Source organism: Salmo salar, chromosome ssa07 (assembly GCF_905237065.1).
Source record: "Salmo salar chromosome ssa07, Ssal_v3.1, whole genome shotgun sequence".
NCBI classification, from domain to species: Eukaryota; Metazoa; Chordata; class Actinopteri; order Salmoniformes; family Salmonidae; genus Salmo; species Salmo salar.
The window spans coordinates 53,891,821-53,904,462 of NC_059448.1; the positions used below are offsets into that span (position 1 = coordinate 53,891,821).

Here is a 12,642-nt window from a genome sequence, read left to right on the forward strand (position 1 = left end):
AGGTGTAGTACTGAAACTATCGAGGTTACCTAGCCAGCTACACTTTCAAACAAAGTCAACAACGCAGCCACTGCTAGCTAGCCTACTTCACCAGCCAGTAGTACTGTATCATTTTAATCATTTTAGTCAATAAGATTTTTGCAACGTAAGCTTAACTTTCTGAACATTCGAGACGTGTAGTCCACTTGTCATTCCAATCTCCTTTGCATTAGCGTAGCCTCTTCTGTAGCCTGTCAACTATGTGCCTGTCTATCCCTGTTCTCTCCCCTCTGCACAGGCCATACAAACGCTTCACACCGCGTGGCCGCTGCCACTCTAACCTGGTGGTCCCAGCGCGCACGACCCACGTGGTTCCAGGTCTCCGGCAGCCTCTGGAACTGCCGGTCTGCGGCCAACAAGGCAGAGTTCATCTCAGCCTATGCTACCCTCCAGTCCCTCGACTTCTTGGCGCTGACGGAAACATGGATTACCACAGATAACACTGCTACTCCTACTGCTCTCTCCTCGTCTGCCCACGTGTTCTCGCATACCCCGAGAGCATCTGGCCAGCGGGGTGGTGGCACTGGAATCCTCATCTCTCCCAAGTGGACATTCTCTCTTTCTCCCCTGACCCATCTGTCTATCGCCTCCTTTGAATTCCATGTCACAGTTACCAGCCCTTTCAAGCTTAACATCCTTATCATTTATAGCCCTCCAGGTTCCCTTGGAGAGTTCATCAATGAGCTTGACGCCTTGATAAGTTCCTTTCCTGAGGATGGCTCACCTCTCACAGTTCTGGGTGACTTTAACCTCCCCACGTCTACCTTTGACTCATTCCTCTCTGCCTCCTTCTTTCCACTCCTCTCCTCTTTTGACCTCACCCTCTCACCTCCCCCCTACTCACAAAGCAGGCAATACGCTTGACCTCATCTTTACTAGATGCTGTTCTTCCACTAATCTCATTGCAACTCCCCTCCAAGTCTCCGACCACTACCTTGTATCCATTTCCCTCTCGCTCTCATCCAACACTTCTCACTCTGCCCCTACTCGGATGGTATTGCGCCGTAGCAACCTTCGCTCTCTCTCTCCCGCTACTCTCTCCTCTTCCATCCTATCATCTCTTCCCTCTGCTCAAACCTTCTCCAAACTATCTCCTGATTCTGCCTCCTCAACCCTCCTCTCCTCCCTTTCTGCATCCTTTGACTCTCTATGTCCCCTATCCTCCAGGCCGGCTCGGTCCTCCCCTGCTCCGTGGCTTGACGACTCATTGCGAGCTCACAGAACAGGGCTCCGGGCAGCCGAGCGGAAATGCAGGAAAACTCGCCTCCCTGCGGACCTGGCATCCTTTCACTCCCTCCGTTCGACATTTTCCTCTTCTGTCTCTGCTGCTAAAGCCACTTTCTACCACTCTAAATTCCAAGCATCTGCCTCTAACCCTAGGAAGCTCTTTGCCACCTTCTCCTCCCTCCTGAATCCTCCCCCCCCCTCCTCCTTCTCTGCGGATGACGTCGTCAACCATTTTGAAAAGAAGGTCGACGACATCCGATCCTCGTTTGCTAAGTCAAACGACACCGCTGGTCCTGCTCACACTGCCCTACCCTGTGCTTTGACCTCTTTCTCCCCAATCTCTCCAGATGAAATCTCGCGTCTTGTGACGGCCGGCCGCCCAACAACCTGCCCGCTTGACCCTATCCCCTCCTCTCTTCTCCAGACCATTTCCGGAGACCTTCTCCCTTACCTCACCTCGCTCATCAACTCATCCTTGACCGCTGGCTACGTCCCTTCCGTCTTCAAAAGAGCGAGAGTTGCACCCCTTCTGAAAAAACCTACACTCGATCCCTCCGATGTCAACAACTACAGACCAGTATCCCTTCTTTCTTTTCTCTCCAAAACTCTTGAACGTGCCGTCCTTGGCCAGCTCTCCTGCTATCTCTCTCAGAATGACCTTCTTGATCCTAATCAGTCAGGTTTCAAGACTGGGCATTCAACTGAGACTGCTCTTCTCTGTGTCACGGAGGCTCTCCGCACTGCTAAAGCTAACTCTCTCTCCTCTGCTCTCATCCTTCTAGACCTATCTGCTGCCTTTGATACTGTGAACCATCAGATCCTCCTCTCCACCCTCTCCGAGTTGGGCATCTCCGGCGCGGCCCACGCTTGGATTGCGTCCTACCTGACAAGTCGCTCCTACCAGGTTGCGTGGCGAGAATCTGTCTCCGCACCATGCGCTCTCACCACTGGTGTCCCCCAGGGCTCTGTTCTAGGCCCTCTCCTATTCTCGCTATACACCAAGTCACTTGGCTCTGTCATATCCTCACATGGTCTCTCCTATCATTGCTATGCAGACGACACACAATTAATCTTCTCCTTTCCCCCTTCTGATAACCAGGTGGCGAATCGCATCTCTGCATGTCTGGCAGACATATCAGTGTCGATGACGGATCACCACCTCAAGCTGAACCTCGGCATGACGGAGCTGCTCTTCCTCTCAGGGAAGGACTGCCCGTTCCATGATCTCGCCATCACGGTTGTCAACTCCATTGTGTCCTCCTCCCAGAGTGCTAAGAACCTTGGCGTGACCCTGGACAACACCCTGTCGTTCTCCACTAACATCATGCTCTACAACATTCGCAGAGTACGACCCTGCCTCACACAGGAAGCGGCGCAGGTCCTAATCCAGGCACTTGTCATCTCCCGTCTGGATTACTGCAACTCGCTGTTGGCTGGGCTCCCTGCCTGTGCCATTAAACCCCTACAACTCATCCAGAACGCCGCAGCCCGTCTGGTGTTCAACCTTCCCAAGTTCTCTCACGTCACCCCGCTCCTCCGCTCTCTCCACTGGCTTCCAGTTGAAGCTCGCATCCGCTACAAGACCATGGTGCTTGCCTACGGAGCCGTGAGGGGAACGGCACCTCCGTACCTTCAGGCTCTGATCAGGCCCTACACCCAAACGAGGGCACTGCGTTCATCCACCTCTGGCCTGCTGGCCCCCCTATCTCTGCGGAAGCACAGTTCCCGCTCAGCCCAGTCAAAACTGTTCGCTGCTCTGGCACCCCTATGGTGAAACAAGCTCCCTCACGACGCCAGGACAGCAGAGTCAATCACCACCTTCTGGAGACACCTGAAACCCCACCTCTTTAAGGAATACCTAGGATAGGATAAAGTAATCCTTCTACCCCCCCCCTTAAAAGATTTAGATGCACTATTGTAAAGTGGTTGTTCCACTGGATATCATAAGGTGAATGCACCAATTTGTAAGTCGCTCTGGATAAGAGCGTCTGCTAAATGACTTAAATGTAAATGTAAATATTTTATTTTATATTTGAGATTCTTCGAAGTAGCCACCCTTTGCAGTTGATGACAGCTTTGCACACTCTTGGCATTCTCTCAACCAGCTTCATGAGGTAGTCACCTGGAATGCATTCCAATTAACAGGTGTGCCTTGTTAAAAGTGAATTTCTGGAATTTCTTTCCTTCTTAATGCATTTGAGCCAATCAGTTGTGTTGTGACAAGGTAGGGGTGGTATACAGAAGATAGCCCTATTTGGTAAAAGACCAAGTCCATATTATGGCAAGAACAGCTCAAATAAGCAAAGAGAAATGACAGTCCATCATTACTTTAAGAAATGAAGGTCAGTCAATCTGGAAAGTTTCAAGAACTGTGAAAGTTTCTTCAAGTGCAGACGCAAAAACCATCAAGCGCTATGATGAAACTGGCTCTCATGAGGACCGCCACAGGGAAGGAAGACCCAGAATTACCTCTGCTGCAGAGGATAAATTCATAAGAGTACCAGCCTCAGAAATTGCAGCCCAAATAAATGCTTCACAGAGTTCAAGCAACAGACACATCTCAACATCAACTGTTCAGAGGAGACTGCGTGAATCAGGCCTTCATTGTCGAATTGCTGCAAAGAAACCACTACTAAAGGACACCAATAAGAAGAAGAGACTTGCTTGGGCCAAGAAACACAAGCAATGGACATTAGACCGGTGGAAATCTGTCCTTTGGTCTGATGAGTCCAAATTTGAGATTTTTGGTTCCAACCACCATGTCTTTGTGAGACGCAGAGTAGGTGAACGGATGATCTCTGCATGTGTGGTTCCCACCATGAAGGATGGAGGAGGAGATGTGATTGTGTTTTGCTGGTGATACCGTCTGTGATTTTTTTCGAATTCAAGGCACACTTAACCAGCATGTCTACCACAGCATTCTGCAGCCATACACCATCCCATCTGGTTTGCGCTTAGTGGGACTATCATTTGTTTTTCAACAGGATAATGACCCAAAACACACCTCCAGGCTATGTAAGGGCTATTTGACCAAGAAGGAGAGTGATGGAGTGCTGCATCAGATGACCTGGCCTCCACAATCACCCAACCTCCACCCAGTTGAGATGGTTTGGGATGAGTTGGACCGCAGAGTGAAGGAAAAGCAGCCAACAAGTGCTCAGCACATGTAGGAACTCCTTCAAGACTGTTGGAAAAACATTCCTCATGAAGCTGGTTGAGAAAATGCCAAGAGTGTGAAAAGCTGTCATCAAGGCAAAGGGTGTCTGCTTTGAAGAATCTAAAACAAATGAAAATATATTTTAGATTTAACACTTTTTTGGTTAGTACATGATACCTGAAGCATTATTTTATAGTTTTGATGTCTTCACTATTATTCTACAATGTAGAAAATAGTAAAAATAAAGAAATACCCTTGAATGAGTAGCTGTGTCCAAACGTTTGACTGGTACTGTGTGTGTGTTTCTGTGTTATACAGGAACAAAGTGGAAGACAGTTTCCATTTGAAGTACTATTATATATACCTGCAGTGCCTTCAGAAAGTATTCACACCTCTTGACTTTTTACACATTTCTTGTATTACAGCCTGAATTTAAAATAGATTCTACTCAGATTTTGTGTCACTGTTCTACACATAATACCCCATAATGTATGTAGGCCAGTGACACAAAATCTGAATTGAATCCACTTTAAATTCAGGCAGTAAAACAACAAAACGTGGAAAAGGTCAAGGGGTGTGTGTACCTGAGTGGCCTAGTTACAGTTTCACCTCAATTGGCTTGAAAATCTATGGCAAGACTTGAAAATGGCTGTCAAGCAATGATCAAAAACCAACTTGACAGAGTTTGAAGAATTGTATAATGTGTAAATATTGTACAATCCAGGTGTGCAAAGCTCTTAGAGACTTACCCAGAAAGACTCACAGCTGTAATTGCTGCCAAAGCTGATTCTAACATGTATTGACTCAGCAGTATGAATACTTGTGTAAATTAGATATTTCTATATTTCATAATCACATTTCTAAAAACACGTTTTGACTTTGTCATTAAGGGGTATTGATAAGGGAATTTATATGTTTAAAGGTAATGATGAAATAATTCCACCCTGAAACATAACTATTAGTGATTATTGGGTTATGTAGCATGTATAATGAATAATTAAAGTACTAAAAGTAAGTAAGTCCAATAAGGTTTGGTAGAGATGTGAGGGATAGAAAGGTGTGTGTGTCTAAGAAAATACAGAGAACAATTCAACTGTGTTTGACCCGACCTGGCTAGAACTCTGAGAAACTTATGATAGGACAGGGAGTCATTTTCAAGGTTGCTCTAATCTCAGGGGAATGGAACGGACAGCGCTGGGTAGTGATAAACAGTGGTGAGAACTCCGGGGAGGGATACAACTCACCTACTGTTCGTGTGTATGTATGTGCGTAAGTAGGGAGTGAACTATAAAATGGATGTCTTTGTATTACTTCAGAACGTTCTCTGAATAAACTGTACAGACCTTTTGCAGGAGCTTTGACTAATTATTATTAACTACAGTGTCTTACAAACCTTGGGGATTAGTCAAAGCTCATTAATTGTTAGTTATTATCATTGGGATCCAAAATTCTCATGACAGGTATTGTGTGTAAAAAAACATATTTAATACATTTTGAATTCAGGCTGTAAAACAACAAAATGTGGAGTAAGTCAAGGGGTATGAATACTTTCTGAAGGCACAGCATACCTATATATCTATATTCTATATACTGGTCTGCATCATCATCAGCTACGTACCACAGGGGATGACGTTGTCGAAGAAGCCTGGGCGTTCTCTGTTGATCAGGGCGTATGTATCCACGCGGGCTACAGCCGTATCTATCTGGGTCCGGGTGTACAGGGCTCTGGTCCTCAGCTGCCTGCCGTACTGCTCCTTGTCTGTGGGGATCATCAGGATGTAACGCGGCTCAAAGTGGCTGTTCTTCAGACTGAACACGCCCTGGGAGAACAGTACAGAGAAAATGAGCCTTTCAATGTCATGCTGATGGGCTATGTGAATGTGTGTGTTGATGCCCACCTCCAGCTCCATGTGCACACAGCAGGCCAGACCTTCCCTGGCCACGTCTTCTATGGCCTCACGAGACAGACCATACCAGTGGCCCGCATACTGCATCGTCTGGAGGAATTTACCCTGAGAGAGAGAGGACAGAGAATGGAGGAGCAGAGGGAGAAGACAAAGAGAGACAGACAGACAGAGAGAGAGGGAGACCGTGAGAGGGGGGGAGACAGACGGAGAGAGGGAGACCGTGAGAGGGGGGAGACAGACAGACGGAGAGAGGGAGACCGAGAGAGGGGGGAGACAGACAGACAGACGGAGACCGAGAAGGGGAGACCGAGGGGGGGACAAAAAGAGAGAAAACAAAAGTTAACAGAAAGCTGTAAGTTGTGACAGTCAACTTATGAGTCAAATTCATATTCCAAAATGGAAGTTCGATGGACCTACTGGGTCCTTCACAACCCCTGCTATGTCCAGAGAAGAGTAACAACCACAGCTATAATGTCCCCACCTGTGAGGTGAACTCCTGACCCTGCAGTCACTTCCCCTGCTACCCTGTAGTTCACACAGCCGCTCCCTTTGACCCCTCGTCTACTTGCACCTGGGGCCGATATGCTCGGCGTTACGATCCATCACGCTTTATGACCCTATGGACAGCTCTGAGGACTGTAGCCTACTCTCAAGGTGGGCTACACTTTTTTCCAATATTCAGATAGAAATGGAACACATAGAATTGGTAAGGCTCTCATGCCCACATTCTAGACATCACATTTCTAGTTGATGTTCTGATATAAGTTGTGCCCTACTGACTATTGAGAGACTGCCTCAGGAGCTTGACCCTTGTCGTGCTTAACTTCACCCCCTATTTTTAGAGGGTTGGAAACCATCAGGCCCAAATTACAAAGCACCCTCATCGTTTCTCTGTTGACAGGCTAATTGGAACAATAAAACAAGCACAAGGACCTACTGATTGAGGCACATTTTCAGGATGGAGCTGTGAGTGTGTGTGTGTGTGTGTGTGTGTGTGTGTGGGGGGGGGCGGGACATACACGTCTGTGATGTACAGTGCATTGTGTGTAGATTGATGAGGATTTACTTTATCCATTTAAGAATAAGGCTGTAACGTAACAAAATGTGGAGAAAAGGAAGGGGTCTGAATACTTTCCGAATGCACTGTATGTTTCTGTCTCCATCTGAACTGGTCTGACGTGGTCTGAATGATCCAGGGAGTCTGTGATGTATGTATGTGGTAAGGGAGGAAGGGTCTCCATCTGAACTGGTCTGAATGATCCAGGGAGTCTGTCTAAAGAAAAGGAAAAGCTGCCCAGGTTTCCGCAGCAAGCAGTCTTCATCAGGGTTTCTGTCTGAAGAACTTCCCCTGAGACTCTTCCTCTGTACTTTACATTGTGCATGGTTAGGATCCCCACTTCACCTGAGAACCTTCCTCTGTACTTTACATTGTGCAGTTAGGATCCCCACTTCACCTGAGAACCTTCCTCTGTACTTTACATTGTGCAGTTAGGATCCCCACTTCACCTGAGAACCTTCCTCTGTACTTTACATTGTGCAGTTAGGATCCCCACTTCACCTGAGAACCTTCCTCTGTACTTTACATTGTGCAGTTAGGATCCCCACTTCACCTGAGAACCTTCCTCTGTACTTTACATTGTGCAGTTAGGATCCCCACTTCACCTGAGAACCTTCCTCTGTACTTTACATTGTGCATGGTTAGGATCCCCCCTTCACCTAAGAACCTTCCTCTGTACTTTATAGCGTGCACAGTTAGGATCCCCACTTCAAAGGGTTTCCTCCTAATATCACTGTGAGAGAGATCTCTATTTATTAAGGGCCCACGGCGCTTAAATATTTACCTTTAGAAAGACAAATGAATGGCCCATTCATTTGTCTTTCTAAAGGTAAATATGTAAGCTAAAATATGTAAGTTAAAAGAAAGTTGGCCGGGCAGACATACTCTATAGTACCTCAGGCCCCCCCGTGTAGGATATCTAGGAGTTCTTCCTTTGGGAATATGTGATAACTCTTGTGCTTTGAAGTGTCAAAACTGTTAGATATAAGGAAATATATTTATGTAGCCAATAACTGAGTATGACATAACAAGTGATTTACTGTCCTTTAGAGTTAAGAGAACTACTTACAAAACTTCAAACCAGAAAACTTGTCAAGTCCAGGCTACACACATTTGCACAAATAAATTGCTGGCTGGATGAACAGTGCCTTCAGGAAAGTAAGCAGAACCCCACATTTTATTCTAAAATTGATTAAAAAAAGTTTGTTTTATCAATCTACACACAATACCCCATAATGACAAAGAGAAAACAGGTTGTTTGAAATTTTTGCAAATGTATGAAAAACACAACTGAAATATCACATTTACATACGCTACCGTTCAAAAGTTTGGGGTAACACCTAGAAATGTCCTTGTTTTCCATGACAACATACATTAAATGAGTTGCAAAATGAATAGGAAATATAGTCAAGACTTTGACAAGGTTATAATGATTTTTAATTGAAATAATAATTGTGTCCTTCAAACTTTACTTTCGTCAAAGTATCCTCCATTTGCAGCAATTACAGCCATGCAGACCTTTGGCATTCTAGTTGTCAATTAGTTGAGGTAATCTGAAGAGATTTCACCCCATGCTTCCTGAACCACCTCCCACAAATTGGATTGGTTTGATGGGCCCTTCTTACTTACCATACGGTCAAGCTGCTCCCACAACAGCTCAATAGGGTTGAGATCCGGTGACTGTGCTGGCCATCCAATTATAGACAGAATACCAGCTGACTGCTTCTTCCCTAAATAGTTCTTGCATAGTTTGGAGCTGTGCTTTGGGTCATTGTCCTGTTGTAGGAGGAAATTCGGTATGACATGGCTTTGCAAAAAGGAGTGATAGCCTTACTTCTTCAAGATCCCTTTTACCCTGTACAAATCTCCCACTTCTACCACCACCAAAGCACCCCCAGACCATCACATTGCCTCCACCATGCTTGACAGATGGTGTCAAGCACTCCTCCAGCATCTTTTCATTTTTTCTGCGTCTCACAAATGTTCTTCTTTGTGATCCGAACACTTTTTTCCAATCTTCTTTTGTCCAGTGTCTGTGTTCTTTTGCCCATCTTAATCTTTTATTTTTATTGGCCAGTCTGAGATTTGTCTTTTTCTTTGCAACTCTGCCTAGAAGGCCAGCATCCCGGAGTCGCCTCTTCACTGTTGACGTTGAGACTGGTGTTTTGCGGTTACTATTTAATGAAGCTGCCAGTTGAGGACTTGTGAGGCGTCTGTTTCTAAAACTAGACACTCTAATGTACTTGTCCTCTTGCTCAGTTGTGCACGGGGGCCTCCCACTCTTTCTAATCTGGTTAGAGCCAGTTTGCGCTGTTCTGTGAAGGGAGTAGTACACAGCGTTGTACGAGATCTTCAGTTTCTTTGTAATTTCTCGCATGGAATAGCCTTCATTTCTCAGATCAAGAATAGACTGACGAGTTTCAGAAAAAAGTATTTGTTTCTGGCCATTTTAAGCCTGTAATCGAACCCACAAATGCTGATGCTCTAGATACTCAACTAGTCTAAAGGCCAGTTTTATTGCTTCTTTAATCCGCATAACAGTTTTCAGCTGTGCTAACATAATTGCAAAAGGGTTTTCTAATGATCAATTAGCATTTTAAAATGATAAACATGGATTAGCTAACACAGAGTGCCATTGGAACACTGGAGTGATGGTTGCTGATAATAGGCCTCTGTACGCCTATGTAGATATTCCATAAAAAATCTGCCGTTTCCAGCTACAATAGTCATTTACAACATAAAAAAAGTCAACACTGTATTTCTGATCAATTTGATGTTATTTTCATTGACCAAAATAAAGTGCTTTTCTTTCAAAAACAAGGACATTTCTAAGTGACCCCAAACTTTTGAACGGCACTGTAAATATCCTCCACAGAGGAACTCTAGAACTCTGTCAGAGAGACCATCCGGTTCTTAGTCACCTCCCTGACCAAGTCCCTTCTCCCCCGATTGCTCAGTTTGGCAGGGCGGCCAGCTCTAGGAAGAGTCTTGGTGGTTCCAAACTTCCTCCATTTAAGAATAATGGAGGCTATTGTGTTCTTGGGGAACTTTAATGCTGCAGAAATGTTTTAGTACCCTTCACCAAATCTGAGCCTCAACAAAATCATGTCTCGCAGCTCTATGGACAATTCCATTGACATCATGGCTTGGTTTTTTCTCTGACATGCACTGTCAACTGTTGGACCTTATATAGACAGGTGTGTGCTTTTCCAAATCATGTCCAATCAATTGAATTTACCACATGTGGACTCCAATCAAGTTGAAGAAACATCTCAATGATGATCAATGGAAACAGAATTCACCTGAGCTGAATTTTGAGTCTCATAGCAAAGGGTCTGAATACTTGTGTAAATCTTACTTAAATGTTTTCTGTTGTTGTTGACATTTGCAAAGAAATTCTCAAAACCTGTTTTCGCTTTGTCATTATGGGGTATTGTGTGTAGATTTCTAAGGATTTGTAAGGTTGTAACGTAGCAAAATGTGGAAAAAGTCAAGGGATCTGAATACTTTCCGAAGACACTGTATATTTAAATTCTGAAGTACGATGAATATGTGGTGGTGTCATGGACAGAGCTAAGAATGGATTGTTTTACCTTCACATTTTATCTTTACAAACGGGAATAATTGCAATTGAGACTGACACACTATCAGTGTGTTTGAGGGGATCAGTTTGAGCAAGGCGAGGGGCAGAATCGCTAATGTTGATCACACAACGGATGCAAGGTGATTTGTTGATCAGTAATTCTGCGCAATCACACAGCAATGTAGTCAATCTCAAACATTTACCATGTGAATCATGTTCTGAAAGTCTTCCTCCGTGACAAAATGGTAGTCGCTCCCGTCCTCTTCCCCAAAGTAGGGACCCCTGGTGGTATGGCAGGTTCTGTGACAACAAGAGACAAATGGTTCCAATGACAATACAGCAATACATTCAAGCTAGCAACTCAATTTCATTGGTCATGTACACAGTTTAGCAGGTGTTATGGCTGCAGCGAATTGCTTATGTTCCTGTCAATCAATGCAGTAAATGTCAACAAGCGCACAATAATCCAACATTTAAAATAATCAAAAACGCCTAAGGATCATAATGGTATTGCAACACACCGAGACAGAAAGACGGACAGACTAGACATATAGACGGAGTAAAAACCTACAGGAGGGTAGCTCTCCAGGAACAGGGTTGGAGTGAAAACCTACAGGAGGGTAGCTCTACAGGAACAGGGTTGGAGTGAAAACCTACAGGAGGGTAGCTCTCCAGGAACAGGGTTGGAGTGAAAACCTACAGGAGGGTAGCTCTCCAGGAACAGGGTTGGAGTAAAAACCTACAGGAGGGTAGCTCTCCAGGAACAGGGTTGGAGTGAAAACCTACAGGAGGGTAGCTCTCCAGGAACAGGGTTGGAGTAAAAACCTACAGGAGGGTAGCTCTCCAGGAACAGGGTTGGAGTTAAAACCTACAGGAGGGTTGCTCTCCAGGAACAGGGTTGGAGTAAAAACCTACAGGAGGGTAGCTCTCCAGGAACAGGGTTGGAGTTAAAACCTACAGGAGGGTAGCTCTCCAGGAACAGGGTTGGAGTGAAAACCTACAGGAGGGTAGCTCTCCAGGAACAGGGTTGGAGTTAAAACCTACAGGAGGGTAGCTCTCCAGGAACAGGGTTGGAGTGAAAACCTACCTGAGGGTACCTCTCCAGGAACAGGGTTGGAGTAAAAACCTACAGGAGGGTAGCTCTCCAGGAACAGGGTTGGAGTAAAAACCTACAGGAGGGTAGCTCTCCAGGAACAGGGTTAGAGAACCCTGGGGTAGAGGTTTCTATTAAAACCAGCCGTAAGGTGAGAGCCACAGACAAGCCATGTCCAGCAGATGTTCTTTTGATTCCAGCACTCCAGTGTACGTGCTCTCTATACCACTATTTACTGCTTTTATATTTCTTCTATTGCCCGTGGTGGGGAGCCTTGTTATTTATCACTCGCCATTGCTCATGTGTTGGAAGTATTGAACATCTGGTTTAACAGTGTGGAAGTATCATGTATCTATGGATGGGGAACCAGAGGGGATCCTAGTGAAATATATTTAGTACCATCCTAAACAATAACCCTAACCCTAGCCTTCACCTCCGTGACCAGGCCTTCCCATATTTAAGGTAACTGCATACTTTGATAAAGTCTATTCCAATGAGCACAAAATCCTAGAAGCAAGCTGGCTAAAAGTAGTGCACTTTATACAGAATAGTGTGCATTTATGGATTACAAGCGCTCAG

The 12,642-nt window shown here is 45.2% G+C and overlaps 1 protein-coding gene across 2 annotated transcripts in view; it reads right to left on the reverse strand.

The window, feature by feature from the left end:
• The window catches only part of LOC106594477 (leucine-rich repeat and guanylate kinase domain-containing protein), a 64,574-nt gene that overhangs the window by 24,168 nt on the left and 27,764 nt on the right, over positions 1-12,642 (reverse strand). For both annotated transcript variants that reach the window (XM_045722268.1, XM_045722269.1), the window contains exons 12-14: positions 11,174-11,270; positions 6,322-6,435; positions 6,042-6,243 (exon numbers count right to left, since the gene is read on the reverse strand). In XM_045722268.1, the coding sequence (XP_045578224.1) occupies positions 6,042-6,243; positions 6,322-6,435; positions 11,174-11,270 (413 nt within the window). The remainder of the gene's footprint in view (positions 1-6,041; positions 6,244-6,321; positions 6,436-11,173; positions 11,271-12,642) is intronic.